General features: G+C 41.2%; 1 protein-coding gene across 2 annotated transcripts in view; it reads right to left on the minus strand.

The window, feature by feature from the left end:
* Positions 1–18,394, minus strand: part of prkcha (protein kinase C, eta, a) — a 58,992-nt gene extending 40,598 nt beyond the window's left edge. Inside the window, exons 1-3 of one of the 2 annotated variants that reach the window (XM_024430245.2) lie at positions 17,924–18,394; positions 17,444–17,803; positions 5,631–5,694 (exon numbers count right to left, since the gene is read on the minus strand). In XM_024430245.2, coding sequence (XP_024286013.1) covers positions 5,631–5,694; positions 17,444–17,794 — 415 coding nt within the window. In that variant the 5' untranslated portion in view covers positions 17,795–17,803; positions 17,924–18,394. Of the gene's footprint in view, positions 1–5,630; positions 5,695–17,443 lie in introns of both variants that reach the window. The other variant, XM_024430244.2, reaches the window with a different exon arrangement.
* Between the last annotated feature and the right edge of the window lie 1,037 nt (positions 18,395–19,431).

The following is a 19,431-nucleotide window of genomic DNA, read 5'->3' on the forward strand; positions in this document are numbered from 1 at the left end:
AACGTTCTGCTGCCTACAACATCCTCCAGCATGACCGGTTTGGCGGTGGGTCAGTCATGGTGTGGTGTGGCATTTCTTTGGGGGGCCGCACAGCCCTCCATGTGCTCGCCAGAGGTAGCCTGACTGCCATTAGGTACCGAGATGAGATCCTCAGACCCCTTGTGAGACCATATGCTGGTGCGGTTGGACCTGGGTTCTTCCTAATGCAAGACAATGCTAGACCTCATGTGGCTGGAGTGTGTCAGCAGTTCCTGCAAGAGGAAGGCATTGATGCTATGGACTGGCCCGCCTGTTCCCCAGACCTGAATCCAATTGAGCACATCTGGGACATCATGTCTCGCTCCATCCACCGACGCCACGTTGCACCACAGACTGTCCAGGAGTTGGCGGATGCTTTAGTCCAGGTCTGGGAGGAGATCCCTCAGGAGACCATCCGCCACCTCATCAGGAGCATGCCCAGGCGTTGTAGGGAGGTCATACAGGCACGTGGAGGCCACACACACTACTGAGCCTCATTTTTACTTGTTTTAAGGACATTACATCAAAGTTGGATCAGCCTGTAGTGTGGTTTTCCACTTTCATTTTGAGTGTGACTCCAAATCCAGACCTCCATGGGTTGATAAATTTGATTTCCATTGATAATTTTTGTGTGATTTTGTTGTCAGCACATTCAACTATGTAAAGAAAAAAGTATTTAATAAGAATATTTCATTCATTCAGATCTAGGATGTGTTATTTTAGTGTTCCCTTTATTTTTTTAAGCAGTGTATTTTTAAACCTTCATATTTAGCTAAAATAAATCCAGGTTAGCAAGCAATATTAATTAATTGTGTCACTTCTCTAGCGTTCATTGCACGCAGAGTCAGTGTATATGCAACATTTTGGGCCGCCTAATTTTCCAGAATGTTACGTAATTATGACATTACATTGACAGTTGTGCAATGTAACAGGAATATTTAGACTTATGGATGCCACCCATTCGATAAAATACGGACCGGTTCCGTATTTCACTGAAAGAATAAACGTCTTGTTTTCGAGATGATAGGTCATTAATATGGTCGAATCCAGAAACTAAGGGCTCGTATTTCTGTGTGTTATTATGTTATAACTAAGTCTATGATTTGATAGAGCACTGAGCGGTGGTAGGCACCAGCAGGCTCGTAAGCATTCATTTAAACAGCACTTTCGTGCGTTTTGCCAGCAGCTCTTCGCAATGCTTCAAGCATTGCGCTGTTTATGACTTCAAGCCTATCATCTCCTGAGATTAGGCTGGTGTAACCGATGTGAAAAGGCTAGCTAGTTAGCGGGGTGCGAGATAATAGCGTTTCAAACGTCACTCACTCTGAGACTTGGAGTGGTTGTTCCCCTTGCTCTGCATGGGTAACACTGCTTCGAGGTTGGCTGTTGTCGATGTGTTCCTGGTTCGAGCCCAGGTAGGAGCAATGAGAGGGACGGAAGCTATACTGTTACACTGGCAATACTAAAGTGCCTATAAGAACATCCAATAGTCAAAGGTTAATGAAATACAAATGGTATAGAGAGAAATAGTCCTATAATTCCTATAATAACTACAACCTAAAACTTATTACCTGGGAATATTGAAGACTCATGTTAAAAGGAACCACCAGCTTTCATATGTTCTCATGTTCTGAGCAAGGAACTTAAACGTTAGCTTTCTTACATGGTACATATTGCACTTTTACTTTCTTCTCCAACACTTTGTTTTTGCATTATTTAAACCAAATTGAACATGTTTCATTATTTATTTGAGGCTAAATTGATTTTATTGATGTATTAAATTAAGTTAAAATAAGTGTTCATTCAGTATTGTTGTAATTGTCATTATAACAAATAAAACTTTTTTTTTTATATATATGTATATATATTTTTTTAAATCGGCCGATTAATAGGCGCCGGCTTTTTTGGGACCTCCAATAATAGGTATCGGTGTTGAAAAATCATAATCGGTCAACCTCTAATCATAACCGCCATTGATAAAAGACAATACTGTGCAGCCGTCTTCATCGACCTGGCCAAGGCTTTCCACTCTGTCAATCACTGCATTCTTATCGACAGACTCAACAGCCATGGTTTCTCAAATGACTGCCTTGTCTGGTTCATCAACTACTTCTCAGATAGAGTTCAGTGTGTCAAATCGGACGGCCTGTTGTCCGGACCTCTGGCAGTCTATGGGGGTGCCACAGGGTTCAATTCTCGGGCCGAAACTTTTCTCTGTATACATCAATGTCGCTCTTGCTGCTAGTGATTCTCTGATCCACCTCTACGCAGACAACACCATTCTGTATATTTCTGGCCCTTCTTCGGACACTGTGTTAACAAAACTCCAGACGAGCTTCAATGCCATGCAACACTCCTTCCATGGCCTCCAACTGCTCTTAAATGCAAGTAAAACTAAATGCATGATCTTCTACCGATTGCTGCCCGCACCCGCCCGCCAGTCTAGTATCACTACTCTGGACGGTTCTGACTTAGAATATGTGGACAACTACAAATACCTAGGTGTCTGGTTAGACTGTAAACTCTCCTTCTAGACTCACATTAAGCATCTCCAATCCAAAATTAAATGTAGAATCGGCTTCCTATTTTGCAACAAAGCATCCTTCACTCATGCTGCCAAACATACCCTCGTAAAACAGACCATCCTACCGATCCTCAACTTCAGCGATGTCATTTACAAAATAGCCTCATCCCCATATTGTTATTTATTTTTTTGCTCATTTGCACCCCAGTATCTCTACTTGCACAATCGTCTTCTGCACATCCATCACTCTAGTGTTTATTTGCTAAATTGTAATTATTTTGCCACTATGGCCTATTTATTGCCTTACCTCCCTAATCTTACTACATTTGCACACACAGTACATAGATTTTTCAATTCTGTTATTGACTGTACTTTTGTTTATCCCATGTGTAACTCTGTGTTGTTTGTTTCACACTGCTTTGCTTTATCTTGGCCAGGTCGAAAATGAGAACTTGTTCTCAACTTGCCTACCTGGTTAAATAAAATGTTTAAAAAAATAAAAAATGTTTATCAAAACATTGGTGCGTGGGTAAAATCACCAAGGAAGCCAATCCAGGACAAAAAAGCCATACTTCAACCGGTGTTGTGTTAAATGCGTTGATAGCTCTATAACCGGTTAGCTCACATGCCTTACCACCATGACATACTGGCCTAAGGCCCGAGGCAATAAAAAGACACAGTGGCAGAATAAAGTCAACCACACGTCTCATTACAAAACCAGAGAGCAACATCTGTCCTGTGAAGTCCACAAAACATATTGCATGTAGCAAACAGTTATATGACCTACAGCATGGTAGAGCAAGGTAATGCTTGACATTTTCACACTACTAAACAACTATTTATTTAGAGCCACAGAGATTTACCGCAAGTCGCAAAGAAAACTGGAGCGGTCTCCCCTATTCCAGCACCATTTCAATTTCAACAGCTTATCACCTATGCCTAGTCTAATAGAGTGACAACTACAGTGAACAAAAATATAAACGCATCATGTAAAGTGTTGGTCCCATGTTTCATGAGCTGAAACAAAAGATCCCAGAAATGTTCAATAAGCACAAAAAGCTTATTTCTTTCAAATTGATTCTGAGGAGTATTTCTCTCCCTACATGTTGCCTAAACGGTCTATGACAGTCACACAGCACACACTTTAAGTTGTTGTTGACCTAGGCTACCTGGCTAAAATACTTGCTCGCTAGCCTAACTTCCTTTCATGGGCAACGATAGGTCAGGCCAGCTAGTTAACATTAGCATACCACAATCTAGCTACACGTTGAACTTCCATCCTCTCAGGCCAGGGGCACAATGTACGAATTTATGGTTGGATCAGAATCGCCGTTTTAATGATTGACCAGTATGGAGAATTAGGTCCAAATCCCTATCTCCATCCATGGCTAATTTAGGAAAGGGACGATTTTAGCTAGCTAGCCACCGGAGAACACAACAATTAAAGTTTTTTTCTGTCAGTAATGATGATTGGCCTGTGATGTGATTGGACTGAAGCCAAATCCAAACTATCTTCCCTTGAAAAATGTTTTTGTTGCGCCAGGACCATTCAAAGCTGAGCGCACTCAGTTTAATAGCTGATTGGCTATTATCAAGGGAGGCCAAATACTTGCTGGCTTCCCTTGCATTCAATATTATGGGCAGCATCAATTTCATAGTCTTTCTGACCAGACAGCATCAGATAGATACACTACACATACTGAGACAGAGGGGCGCTGTTTCGTTCACTGGGATGCTTTCTCCGGTGAGATACGTTCAGCCTCTTGTGAATTGAAGGAAATTTATGAAACACAGAGAGATTGCACTACCAGTCTAAAGTTTTAGAACACCTACTCATTCAAGGGTTTTTCTTTATTTTTACTATTTTCTACATTGTAGAATAATAGTGAAGACATCAAAACTATGAAATAACACACATGGAATCATGTTGTAACCAAAAAAAAATGTTTAACAAATCAAAATACATTTTATATTTGAGATTCAAATAGCCACCCTGACAGCTTTGCACACTCTTGGCATTCTCTCAACCAGCTTCACCTGGAATGCTTTTCCAACAGTCTTGAAGGAGTTTATTTTATATGTTTTTTTCTTGGTACATTTTTGGGGGAAGCCACTGATCATATCATGTATGGTATTATGGATGAGTGTGTGCGTGTCTATAGGTGAGTGTGTATGTCTGTGTGCGTGTGTGTGTCTGTCTAGAGTAATAATAGTTGAGTTTGTGAGGTGCTAAGACCACATACGAACAGCGGAAAGTTGTATGTTTTAGAGTCCCGACACACGTCAGAGACACAGGTGGTGGAGTACTACACTGAGAATAGCACTCAATTGTCAGCTATTGAAGGATGTTTGATTTGCCACAGCAAAAACTAGGGTTTAAATGTGTGTTATTTCATGGACGGAACCTCCCTAAAGCATTCATGACCTAACCCAATCGTACTCTTTACAAATTAAATATTATTGTATCAGGGAAGTGACCTTCAGAATGGAGAGGTTTATGAATGATATTATGATAAAGTGAGAGAAATTTGCAGAGCTATGTGCAGTTTTTATTTGTAGGGTATCCAGGTCAGATGCAGTTTAGATAAGGTCATGATGATTTTCAGTGGTGATAAAACCACGGCAGAGCACTATACAAACTGCTAGAGGGGAGTATTTTATTCAGACAGGAAATATGGATGATAGAACATTGTTGCTTTTATCTGAAAGGAAACAAAGGAGATAGGTTTCCCATCAATCAAAGCATCTACAGTATGTCTTACAGTAGGTCAGTCACAGGCATGCACAAACGCGCACACATACACACAACCAGGTTTTTGTGACACCGAATGTCTGTTTGACAGCCTGTTAGTTATCAGCTGCATCAGTGGCTGTGTTGAAGCAGCCAGACAGACTTTTAACTTTAGAGGGAGGAGGGTCGAATAGAACAAAATGTTACTGAATATTTAAGGAGTTGAAAGAATGTATGCTGTCTCAGTGTAAGAGAAATAAAAGATAGGAACAGAGAAAGAGGGAGAAAGAGATAGTTGTGCCATCTATGGATGAAATAGATAGAGGGTTAGTGTGAGATACAGTGAAAAACTCTTACCATCAATGAAGGAGCCATTGAGTGCTATGAGTATGTACACCTTGCCCTCTGGCTCCAGGTCCACCTGCACACAAACACAGGAGACATTAGACTAGACTATTTAAAGGCCCAGTGCAGTCAAACATGATTTTCCTGTGTTTTATATATATTTCCACACTTTAAGCTTGGGATAATACTATGAAAATTAAAATCTTGAGAAATTGCTCTTTATTAAGAAACTATTTGTTTCTTTTTTACCATTTAATTTAAAACAATCAATCACAGAAGGGTACTTAATTGTTACCCAGAAATCATTTGATATTGAGATTAAAAAAACATCTGCATTGTTAGGTTTTTCTTTAACATACCGGTATTTAGCATGTTGAGTGGGTTGAGTGTGTATGTAATGTGGGGAGAATGTGAGCAATGTGGCGAAGAGACTAGAGAGCAGGTCCAGCTGGTTGAGCTAGCTCTATTAAAATGACACCCTGCTCCAGTGAAAATAACATCCATCTCACACAGACATAGGCATACAGTGATTTCGGAAAGTACTCAGCCCACTTGACTTTTTCACATTTGTTACGTTACAGCCTTATTCTAAAATTAATTAAATAGAACATTTCCTTCAGCAATCGCTACACGATACCCCATAATGACAAAGCGAAAACAGAAATACCTTATTTACATAAGTATTCAGACCCTTTGCTATGCGACTCGAAATTGAGCTCAGGTGCATCCTGTTTCCATTGATCATCCTTGAGATGTTTCTAAAATTTGGAGTACACTTGTGGTAAATTCAATTGATTGGACATGATTTGATAAGGCACATACATGACTATACAAGGTCCCACAGTTGACCGTGCATGTCAGAGCAAAAACCAAGCCATGAGATCGAAGCAATTGTCCGAAGAGCTCCAAGACAGGATTGTGTCGAGGCAAAGATCTGGGGAAAGGTATCAAAACATTTCTGCAGCATTGAAGGTCCCCAAGAACACAGTGGCCTCCATCATTCTTAAATGGATGAAGTTTGGAACCACCAAGACTCTTCCGAGAGCTGGCTGCCCGGCCAAACTGAGCAATCGGGAGAGAAGGGCCTTGGTCAGGGAGGTGACAAAGAACCTGAGTCACTCTGACAGAGCTCTAGAGTTCCTCTGTGGAGATGAGAGAACCTTCCTGAAGGACAGCCATCTCTGCAGCACTCCACCAATCAGGCCTTTATGGTAGAGGGCCAGATGGAAGTCACTCAGTAAAAGGCACAGGACAGCCTGCTGGGAGGACTCTCAGACCATGAGAAACAAGATTCTCTGATCTGATGAAACCAAGATTGACCTCTTTGGCCTGAATGCCAAGCGTCACGTCTGGAGGAAACCTGGCACCATCCCTACGGTAAAGCATGGTGGTGGCAGCATCATGCTGTGGGGATATTTTTTAGCGGCAGAGACTAGTCAGGATAGAGGGAAAGATGAACTGTGCAAAGAACAGAGAGATATTTGATGAAGTCCCGAGTGCTCTGGAGCAGGTTCTCAGACTTGGACAAAAGTTTACCTTCCAACAGGACACAGTAAGCACACAGCCACGACAATGCAGGAGTGGCTTCGGGACAAGTCTCTGAATGTCCTTGAGAGGCCCAGTTAGAGCCCGAACTTGAACCCGATCAATATTTATGGAGAGGCCTGAAAATAGCTGTGCAGCAATGCTTCCCATCCAACCTGACAGAGCTTGAGAGGATCTCCCCAAATACAGGCGTGCCAAGCTTGTAGCGTCATACCCAAGTAGACTCGAGGCTGTAATCCCTGCCAAAGTTGCTTAGACAAAGTACAGGGTCTGAATACTTATGTAAATTTAATATTTAAGTTTTAATTTTTCATACATTTGCCAAAAAAACTGCTTTTGCCTTGTCAGCGTGAGGTTGTGTAGATTGATGACAAAAATCAGTTTGAGAAAAAGGCTGTAACATAATAAAATGTGGAAAAAGTCAAGGGGTCTGAATACACTGTAAGTATAAAGAAGACCTACACACATAGACAGATAGACATAATGAGACTGACAGAGGTCGAAAGGTTTGTATTAGGCCCACAGTGAGAACCTGAAGGATCTCCAGTGCTGCGGAGGCCATGCACAAACCACTAAAATGGAAACGGAGGTTACTTACAGCCAGGTGAGTAACTTGCCGGGGGCATGGGGACGGGGAGTCATGACTGCCCCAATATTAGAAACAGGTCAATTTGAACCCGTTAATATCTTACCATGATTAGTTTGATTGATTGGAAAACATGTCCCCACTGTAAAGTGCCAGGCCGCTACTGGCTTTATGTTCCTCATTCCTCATTTTATGATTGGATCCCCCCCAGCCGGCCCATTCCGAGTAAGCACAGCAACGCGCATACTGCAGTATAGGCTCCATGCGAATGTTCCAAAATGCAATTAGTGGGAACACACCCATTTGATCTGAACAAACCGTGCCTCGAGTATGTCAACAGAATCAAACTTTTAGACGTTAATGTTATCCTACATTATATTTGTCAAACATGAGTGGCATTTAGCCTATATTTAGGTACTTAAAAGTTTGGCTACATTTTCTGCCGCCTCCCTCATGTCAGCATCAGTGTGGACATATCACCTAGGCTACACTTTGAGATGTAGGCTAATTATTTATGTACAAGTAACTGCCAAAACAAAGGAAACACCAACATAAAGTGTTTTAGTGCGTTGGGCCACAACGAGCCGACAGAACAGCTTCAATTCGCCTTGGCATATTCTACAAGTGTCTGGAACTCTATTTAAGGGATGCAACACCATTCTCCAAGGAGAAATTCCATAATTTGTTGTTTTGGTGATGGTGGTGGGAAATGCTGTCTCGGGCGCAGCTCCAGAATCTTCCATAAATCTTCAATTGGTTTGAGATCAGGTGACTGACACACACACTTTAAACTCCATGAGATTATTTATTCTAGCCATGGTAGCCAAAATGATGGGCAACTGGGCATTATTATATCTTACATGACCCTAAGCATGAAGTTGCTTAATTAACTCAGGAACTATACCTGTGTGGAAGTACCTGTTTTCAACATACTTTGTATCCCTCATTTACTCAAGTGTTTCTTTTATTTTGTCAGTTACCCATACATTTAGGCAAAATAGATTAGAATATTATTCCAGTGTTGGCCTTTTAAGCAGTGGTGTAAAGTACTGAAGTAAAAATACTTTAAAGTACTACTTAAGTAGTTTTGGGGGGTATCTGTAATTTACTTAACTATTTATTTTTTTGACTACTTTTTACTTCACTACGTTCCTTTAAGAAAATATAGTACTTTTTACTCAAAACATTTTCCCTGACACCCAAAAGTACTCATTACATTTTGAATGCTTAGCGGGATAGGAAAATGGTCCAATTCACACACTTATCAAGAGAACATCCCTGGTCATCCCTACTGCATCTGATCTGGTGGACTCACTAAACACAAATGCTTTTTTTGTAAATGATGTCTGAGTGTTGGAGTGTGCCCCTGGCTATCCATACATTTAAAAAACAAGAAAATGGTGTCATCTGGTTTGCTTAGTAAGAAATTTTAAATTATTTATACTTTTTTTTTAAATTAAAAAGTATATTTCAGACTTTTAGACTTTTACTCAAGTAGTATTTTACTGGGTTACTTTCACTTTTACTTGACTCATTTTCTATTACTATTGACAATTGGGTACTTTTTCCAGCACTGCGTTTTAGTCACATTTCTGGATCAGTTGACAGTCCCATTTATCTATTTCAGTAGTACTCTTATTAGCCTTCTAAATCACTGTGAATGACCTGTCCTAGAGTAAACCCATGCCCCCGACTTTTACGAAGTACACTACAATACCAAAAGTATGTGGACACCTGCTCGTCGAACATCTCATTACAAGATCATGGGCATTCATATGGAGTTGGTCCCGCCTTTGCTGCTATAAACGGCCTCCACTCTTCTGGGAAGGCTTTCCACTAGATTGCTGCGAGGACTTGCTTCCATTCAGCCACAAGAGCTTTAGTGAGGTCAGGCACAGATGTTGGGCGAATAGGCCTGCTCACAGTTGGCGTTCCAATTTGTCCCAAAGGTGTTTGATGGGGGTTGAGATCAGGGCTTTTTGCAGGCCAGTCAAGTTCTTCCACACCAATTTCGACAAACTATTTCTGTATGGACATCGCTTTGTACACAGGGGCATTATGTTGAAACAGAAAAGGGTCTTCCCCAAACTGTTGCCACAAAGTTGGAAACACAGAATCATCTAGAATGCCATTGTATGCTGTAGCATTAAGATTTCCCTTCACTGGAACTGAGGGGCCTAGCCCGAACCATGAAAAAAATCCCCAGACCATTATTCCTCCTCCACCAAATTTTACAGTTGGCACTACACATTCAGTCTGGTAGCGTTCTCCAGGCATCCGCCAAATGCAGATTCGTCTGTCGGACTGCCAGATGGTGAAGTGTGATTCATCACTCCAGAGAACATGTTTCCACTGCTCCAGAGCACAACGGCAGCAAGCTTCACACCACTCCAGCCGACGCTTGGCATTGCACATGGTGATCTAGGCTTGTGTGCGGCTGCTTGGCCATGGAAATCCATTTCATGAAGCACCCGATGAACAGTAATGTTGCTGAAGTTGCTTCCAGAGGCAGTTTGGAACTTTCTAGTGAGTGTTGCAACCAAGGACAGGTTTTTACTCACTATGTGCTTCAGCACTTGGCGGTCCCGTTCTGTGAGCCTGTGTGGCCTACCACTTTGTGGCTAAGCCGTTGTTGCTCCTAGACATTTCCACTTCCCAATAACAGCACTTACAGTTCACCGGGGCAGCTCTACTACCAATGTTTGTTTATGGAGATTGCATGGCTGTGTACTCGATTTTATAAACCTGTCAGCAACGGGTGTGGCTGAAATAGCTGAATCCACTCATTTGGAGGACAGTCCACATACTTTTGTATGTATAGTGTATTTTAATGTGGGATGGTCATCTAGAGTTCAGGATGTTAAAAGTTGCACTTTGGGAAGATTCTGTCCCGGTGATTAAAAAATGTTATTTTTTGAGCCCTGGGTAGTTACATTCACGAGCAATCCAATCAATGAATGTTTTAAAATGTTAAAACAAGTAAAAGTTAATGAACATTTCATAAATCTATTCCTATGTTCCTGAGTAACTAGTGAACTATTTACTGGTGATGAGATAATTGTGTAAAAATAGTTTTATAGTGGGTGATGCTATGCTAGGTTGGCTATTTTAGCTCGCTAGCACAGTATCTTCCCCTTTTCAACTGCAGCTCCAGATGAGCAGCACTTAGTGAGTCACTGTTCACCCTAGTGAAAAAGTAGTTAGTGCCCTTAATGGAGGTACCAAATTAATTAATGGCTACATAGCTAGCTAACTACAATACACTGTACAATTCATAATAGACTGGGACTTTGTTGTCAGCTAGCTAGCTATACCTATTGCCAAACAGTAAAAAAGAAAATGTTGCTAATAAAAGCAGAATATAATTTATGTTAATAAGCAAACCCCATCATTGTTACGGCCAGACATTTTTTTCATATGATAATGGTATTTGATCATATGATTATGGGAGGGTTCAAAGACAGGCAATAGAGAGAGTGAGAGTGTACTGCCCATGTTGAGGCAGGGAGAGGACAAACAGGTCATCAGGTGAAAATTTGAGTTAAGGAAGGCACTATATGTTCAATTCCTCATCTTTTCTGACTGTTGCCCAATGCTATAACAAAACAGTTGCTGCCTTCATTCTGATTTCATTTGGTTGTCATGGTAGGGGTCAGAGACAGTCAGTAGAAAGAGGGAAAGCACTGCCCATGTTGAGGCACAGGGAGAGGGCGATCAGGTCATCAGGTGAGAATTTGGAATTTGAGTTATAAGACAGTCTGGTACAGCATGTTGCACAGCAATTTACATTGAACACAGATTGGAACTATCGGTTCAACTTCTCATCTTTGCTGACTGTAGCCCAAGTGCTATAACAAATGTTGTTGCCTGCTGATTTCATTTGGTTGTCATGGAGATTGAAGACGTGGCTGCTCTCAACAATGACATAAAGCAGATTGAACCATGTTGCCATCTGTCATTCACCAGGAGAAGCTGGATACCATAGAAATGAAAACAATATGCCAACATTGTATTTCTGTCAGTGACGGGCGTAAACAGGTATTTAGTACATTTTAGAGAATTTAGACTAAACATCTGACCCCTCTCTGTACCACTATATGCCCACCTTTATATAAGATTGCAACAGGTAATTGAATGTGTTTGTTTTGTACTTGATGGTGAATGACAATTAATTGTTGCTATCTATTTTTGAAGTCTATTGCTTGAGCATGATGCTACACTGATTGGTTAATTTTGAAGTCTATCGTCCATATCGAAGAGTTATATTTTTTGAATGTCACTGAATTATTTTATGAATTAATACTACAATTCAATTGTGTAACTAAGTAAGATGTTTCTGGAGTCAGATTTTAAGTTAATTTGGTATAAGAAATGAGTTATTCAAGACCATGTACTAGCCAAGCGTGGTGAAGGGTACACAAATAGAATAATGGGTTTTAACATTTAAATGTAGTTAAAGGGGTGTGGTGGTGACTTTCTGAACTGTTACGAGTAAGAACACAGTTTAAAGAAATTTGTGTTTCAGTTGTTATTGGGGTATGTCGACCTGAGATGCAGACGTCCCATCTAGGCATCTGGAAATGCAAATGCGCTACGCCAAATGCTAATAGCACTCGTTAAAACTCAAACATTCATCAAAACACACATGTAGGGCACTGAATTAAAGCTACACTCGTTGTGAATCTAGCCAACAAGTCAGATTATTAAAATGCTTTTCGGCGAAAGCATGAGAAGCATGAGAAGCTATTATCTGATAGCATGCAACACCCCGAAATACCTGAAGGCGACGTAAACAAAAGAATTAGCGTAGCCGGCGCTACACAAATAGCAGAAATAAAATATAAAACTTTCATTACCTTGGACGAGCTTCTTTGTTGGCACTCCTATATGTCCCATAAACATCACTATTGGGTCTTTTTTTCGATTAAATCGGTCCATATATACCCAAAATATCCATCTATGGAAACTGTGTGATTCAGAAAAAAAGACCGTTTCAAAACGCTACGTCATTTTTTAAATTAAAAAAGTTGACGATAAACTTTCACAAAACACTTCAAAATACTTTTGTAATCCAATTTTAGGTATTAGTAAACCTTAATAATCTATCAAATTGATCACGAGGCGATGTGTATTCAATAGCTCCACGTCTTCAAATCATCTTCCAAAATCTCTCTTCCATAACGTCCTGTCGGAGACCGGATGGAAAGGGGTCTCTCTTCCTCGTTTGACCAAGAAACAACGAGAAGGCAATTGACAAGAGTGGTGACATCGTGTGGAAGCTGTAGGACTTGCAATCTCGGCCCTATTTAATTTCGTGCCCCTTGAACAATACATGCAAGTGGCGCATGGATATTTTTTTTCAGTTTTCAGTGATCAGTTTTTCTTGCGCTTTTCGATGAAACAGACGCTCTGTTATAGTCACAGCGGTGATTTAACCAGTTTTAGAAACGTGAGAGTGTTTTCTATCCACACATACTAATCATATGCATATACTATATTCCTGGCATGAGTAGCAGGACGCCGAAATGTTGCGCGATTTTTAACAGAATGTTAGAAAAAGTAGGGGGTAGGATCAACAGGTTAAAGGGGTGTGGTGGTGACTTTCTGAACTGTTACGAGTAAGAACACAGTTTTAAAGAAATTTGTGTTTCAGTTGTTATTGGGGTATATTGACCAAATTCACCAGAAACAATCATTTCAGACCTTTTTAAAACAAAACATCTCCCGTGGGGACATGCCCCCTGACCCCCCTAGAGGGGTGTTGACACCGGAACCTGTTGACCCTGACCCCAACCCCAAATATCCAACAAAAAGTTATGCCCTTGCTTACAGCACAAACTACAGAGAGGGTTCATGTCAGACAGATGCCCCAATGGAAAACCTTGACAACCCACAACAAAAGTGACATGATTGGACTGATACTGCAGGGTCATCTCTATCCTGATTTAGTCATCTCTACCAGCTGGTCTCACCATTCAATATACTTGGTCAGTTAGATAGTTCTGTATCACTGTAAGGAGGGAATATATGTAATATCACACATGATCTAATGCTGAGGCTGAAACATTGGAAACGGAAATCCCAGACAGAAAACGACATCAGATGTAGATGTTATGATAATTCCACCTCTCTCATTCCTTAACTATTGACCTTGACAAGACATCACCCTCCACACATGTTTCCTTTGTGTTCAGCTGAGCACACACAAACTATTAGCCTACTGTCACCCATTACTGTTAGCTCCAGTTCTCTCTCTTTCTCTGAGAGCCCTGGGTCTGTGTACTCTGTGAAGCAGCTGATGCAGTCAGGACTCCAGAGACAGATAAAGACAGAAGTGTTCAGACTAAATCAAGCTCTGATGCAAACAGGACCACACTAAATTTAAAAAGCAGGAACTTTGCCTGGCTGAGCCACAGCAATGGAGGAAGTGTTTTTTTTCAGGGAGTGGAAGCTGCTGACAGACATTTAGCGTTAAACTGAGTCTAGTGTATTCAGTCCCCAACCCTTTCTAGAAGAGACAACATTTCGATGAACCTGATAAATGGTTCAACACAGGCCACTATTTGAAGTTGTCACAGGTGTAAGTTATGGGTCTTAATGGAAACTGTCCCCCAGTGTTGAGGATGTGAGTGGGGTGTGAAAGGAGTGGGTGGGTGGCACATGAGGCTGAGCCACAGGCTGATGAGACACAGATATTACTGCATACTTCTATTTTGAGTTGCTATTTTTTAGGTTAACACCTCAAACTGCTGCTTGTCCTGACACACAACATAGACTCTCTCTCTGCTCCTCTGTACTTTGACATGGGGGCGGAGGCACACAGTGTTATGGTGCTGGTCAAGGTTCTGTGTAACAGTGCAATAAGAAGTAAAGTTATTTCTGTGTGTGTGTCCCGATAGCCCCCCTAATATTTAAGACACTCTGTAAAGTCTGTTTGTGTTTAATATGCAACACTGTACTGAGCAATTCCAAAGTAACACTTTAAACATTTGCAATAATTTTTTGAGGGGACATTGTTTTAAATTGAACTAGGCAAGTCAGTTAAGAACAAATTGTTATTTACAATGACAGCCTACTGGGGAACAGTGGGTTAACTGCCTTGTTCAGGGGCAGAATGACAGGTTTTTACCTTGTCAGCTCGGGGATTCGACACGGCAACCTTTTGGTTACTGGCCCTACGCTCTAACCACTAGGCTACCTGCCGTACAGCTCTATGCACAATGACTACTTTTAACATTGTCCAAAAACACATTAACTTTTAAAAAAACAGTGCAGATGCAAATTTTGGAACAGAATGACAGTTTGTGCTGTTCTTCCAGGTAAATGTGATTTTGCAAAATGTTCAGTGGAAATTGTTAAAAAGTAGTCCTTGTGCATAGAGTTGTATGGTATGTTTAACTTTGCAATCATTGTATTTTGTTTGACATACATTTTAAAGTGAGAAATCTGAGTCTCAGCATCATTCTGTTGTCGTGGAATTGTCCTGCTTGTTAGAGAGGAACACAGGTGAGAAAGAGAAAGTGATGTTATTGGCTCTGAGCCAAGAGAGGTTATAAAACGAGGGAGATGGGATGGGATTGAGAGGGACTTGGAGCGTCAAGCAGACATTGGGAAAGCAGCAATAACAGTGGTGTTGGCGTGTGGAGGCCTGTGCCCTACTTTTTAGTCTCTACTCTTTGTCATACATATAGGGCCCCAAGCACTTCATCTGAGAAAGCTAACAAAGCAAAAAGATAGTTTCACAGTTCAGATCTATCAGATAAGTGCTGTCAAGAGTGCATGTCCTAAAGTGTGAGGGCAGGCTATGCCCACATCTTGGTCAATAAAACCTCAGACACCCACTGCACTGACTCTGGTCTTCAGCGATTGGCCCCTGGTGGAAGCTTCGCAAAAAAAAAAAACTCAGATTCTACTTTTCAAGAGGTTAAAGGGATACTTCCCCAGAGTTGAATGAACTCATGGATACCATTTTTATGTCTTTGCATCCAGTATGAAGGAAGTTAGAGGTAGTTTTAAGAGCCAATGCTAACCAGCGTTTGCGCTAACGCTATTTAGCAGCTTCCTTCAAACTGCACACGTAGACATAAAACTGGTATCCACCAGTTCATCTGACTCTGAGCTTCATAGCCAACATTGTGAAGTATTGCTTAATAGCTTTTTGGCACCATGACAGAGGAGGTTGAGTATGTCAGCCCATTGCTCCCGAGTGGCGCAGCAGTCTAAGGCACTCTATCTCAGTGTAAGATGTGTCACTGCAATCCCTGGTTCAAATCAAGGCTGCATCCCTTCTGGCTGTGATTGGGAGTCCCATAGGGTGGTGCACAATTTGTCTGGGTTTGGACTTCATTGTAAATAAGAATTTGTTCTTAACTGACTTGCCTAATTAAATAAAGGTTTGATTTTAAAAATTGGACTGTGTGACCATAAGAGATAATAAGAAGCCCAGACAGCCACTGGAGGACGGTGGGTCTCAAGGCACACTGACGATCCCAGTTTGCACAGGTTCAGGTGACACATTATTAAAATGGATCAAAAGTAAACCAGACGAGTGAAACTATGTTATAGAGGGCAGTTCCAGTGACAGACATAACCCAAACCAATAGTAGCCTACAATGGTATAAAGAGGTATCCATGTAGCCCCTAAAGCAATGCACATCAACCAGAGAGAGAAATGTAGAAAGTCATAACAGGTCATTCTTTTGATACTGTCACTTTAACATCTATCAATGGCTGTACGAGAGTGGCGGTATGAGATGCAGTAAGATAGGGTATTATCACACTTCAGCTTGTTTGTGCATGCAAGGCGCCGACCCCAGATGCAAAGTCTCTGCTGGTTGTGGTTTCCAGCACACTTTACAATGCCATGCTTGACATATTGCTAGCAGGGAGCACAATTAACACATTAGAACGGCATGTGTGGTTATGGCCCTTTGCTGATGTCGCTTCTGCCTTTCCGACAGGCTCAAGCTAGTCTCTAGACAGACGTGTTGCTTCCTATAATGTACTCATGTGGGTCTGGGTTTGAGACTAGGCGTAAGCTAAACACACTATTCACTAAGATGCCGCCTATAATTAGCGGCTCTATATGGGGAAAGGACACTATCGGCTCTTGCCCTGTAAAGAAAGGACTGGAAAGGGAATGGCAAAATGAGTGTAAACTATGCATCTCAGGTCTACAAGTAGCACTACTGATGGGGATGTATTTAGAAGTGCCTATTACCTTGTGTCTGGCCCTTGGCATTAGTTTATCACCCAACAGTACAGTATGGAATGTGTATATGCAAATTCCCCAAAAGTTCTCCAAGGGAACTTTTCAGAGCGGTAAAGGAAAATATGATCAGGGTATTTTTTACTGACAGTCTGGCTATATTCATTCTGCTTTATCATAAAGGCTATTTGAGTGAATTGCCAAGAGAATACAATTGTGTCATGACAGCCACATCAGTCCCTATTCATCCTCACACTGCCCAGGGCTTATTAAAGTGTAATTTCCAAAACGTTCAACTTCGTATTCATAATTTTCAGCACCACCCGAACAAATGTGAAAATAGTGCGTTTTGTTTTGTTTGTAAAAAAAATGTTTTGCTCGTGGTTACATTTCTCCAGCCCCATCTCTCAGCTTTTTATAGGAACAGGGCAGGGATTCAGCTTTATTACTGTTTTAACTAATGATTGCCGCTTTAAAGCTACTCACCCATCCTTCAAAAGTATCTTCTGTGTTCGAGGTTTTGATCAAGTCCTCAAATTGAATAATGCAGTTGGCAACAAAGTCGTCATACCCTATGGGTGCATCATGAAATACAGCCAACTCTATATGCTTGCCGTCGTTGACATTGAGGCAAAACTCTTCGTTGTAAGTTGGCATGTTGGTTTTCTGTTTTGTATGTGTTTGTCCAATTTTGTACTCGTCCACCTTTATCACAAGGTAAGGGTCTAGAGTGGGAGCCGTTTTGTTGAACATTACAGAGTGACGAAGAGAAAAAGTAGTTGGTTTGAGGTCCAGCGCCTCACCAATTCTAAGCTTCAGATACCCGTTGAACTTCATATTGTTCCTCTACAGAAAGAAAAAAAAACGTAACAAGTTCAAAGTTTTTTTTAAAAATCAAAAAAGACTTAAACTCAAATTAAAACTACGCTATTGCGATAGTCATGTAAAGCATTCCTACATACTGACCTAATTTCAAAATAATATAAATCAATATATTTGACTGTGAATTGGAGTCCAATGTTGCATCCTAGAGCAATTCGAAGACATTGCTCGTCAATAGGCATTTGCAGGTGACGCGTTCGCACGGCGCTCTTGACCCTCGGTCGTGAGCGGTGCCCTGGACCAGCGCGTGTGATCTTGCCTCCCAAAATAACACTGCTGATGTAGCCTATACAGAAAGCGCGCACGTTCTGAGAACGACCTAGGTCTACTTCAAGGAAGCACAAGGCAAGTTCCGTAAAAAGGAAGTAACAGAAGTAGCGACCATGCACGATAATGCTTTCTATAGAGTTTCTTCTTTTTCAATGCACGTGTTTACATTTTGTTCTGACTAATCGGCATGCTACAAATAACTGTAAAAGGTCTAGTCAATATTAGTCTCATCGGTTATTATCAAGGATTGATATAATAATGTGGAAAAAGTATCATTAAGACTATAACTACCGTAGTGCACTTGCAGCGCTTAGGGTTGACTCAGAGCATGGGGGTAGGCTATCGAAATGATTATCCTGTCCTCGGCAGATAAATAAAGAAATAGCACCCCCTTGTGATATACAGAAAGTGTGACTACAGCTATTTAGCCTCCAGAGGTCTATTGTACAGTTCTTGTGTGAAGAATATCACCTGGCACAGCTGTGAAGATGTAATTAAAGGCACATGGCCATGACCTGCAAGACATGGTAGAAACAAGTGGGCTTTTAATCTGAGTTGTAAGGATGGGCGCTGTGGAGTTGATTTATGCTGAATGCTAATAACACCAGAATCAAAAAGGACATTAAAGGCAAGAGTTTTCTTCTGAAAGAGTGCCTCAGAGGACCTATGAAAGTAACCAGAATGAGCTAATGATGACCTTAACTCATGGGTTAGTTCTAACTCCCCTCCAGTCTTAACCCCTCTCTGTCTCTGAATATCTTCCTCTGACACACACTCTCTCTGCCCTCATTTCCAAACTCCCTTGTCCCCAATCTTTTTGGCAAAAGAAAAGGTCATATTCGGTGCCACACTGTCAATCTTTGAGGTCAGTAAATATTTCTCTCTCTCTCACGATCAAAGTCTGGCCGTTATTAGTGTTAGCGTTGACCTCTCAGCCTTCTCTGCCAAACGTCGCCTCCCCACATCTCTCTCTTCCAGCTGCTTCCAATAAAGGGGCCACATCCCAGGGAACAGAGATGGTCTTAAAAAACAAAGCTTTTAACACGGCTCTTACAGATCTCAGGGATAGAGCCTGTCTTATAAACAACAGCTTTTACCTGCCCTTATAAAAAGAAGACAGCGATGAGATAAAAGTGACAGATAGATAGGGTAGTGTGGTTTCATATGTTTTTCACAATTATCACCCCAGAATGACTAACCTGAATACTACAGATGTATGTGTATGTCAGTGTGTTGAGTCAGACATTGAGTCATTACTGACAGGGATTTGACCTGTCAGTAATAGAATTCCGAGACAAACATGTGCCCGTAATACATCAAAG

The sequence above is a fragment of the Oncorhynchus tshawytscha genome, linkage group LG08 (assembly GCF_018296145.1).
Source record: "Oncorhynchus tshawytscha isolate Ot180627B linkage group LG08, Otsh_v2.0, whole genome shotgun sequence".
Classification (NCBI taxonomy): Eukaryota; Metazoa; Chordata; class Actinopteri; order Salmoniformes; family Salmonidae; genus Oncorhynchus; species Oncorhynchus tshawytscha.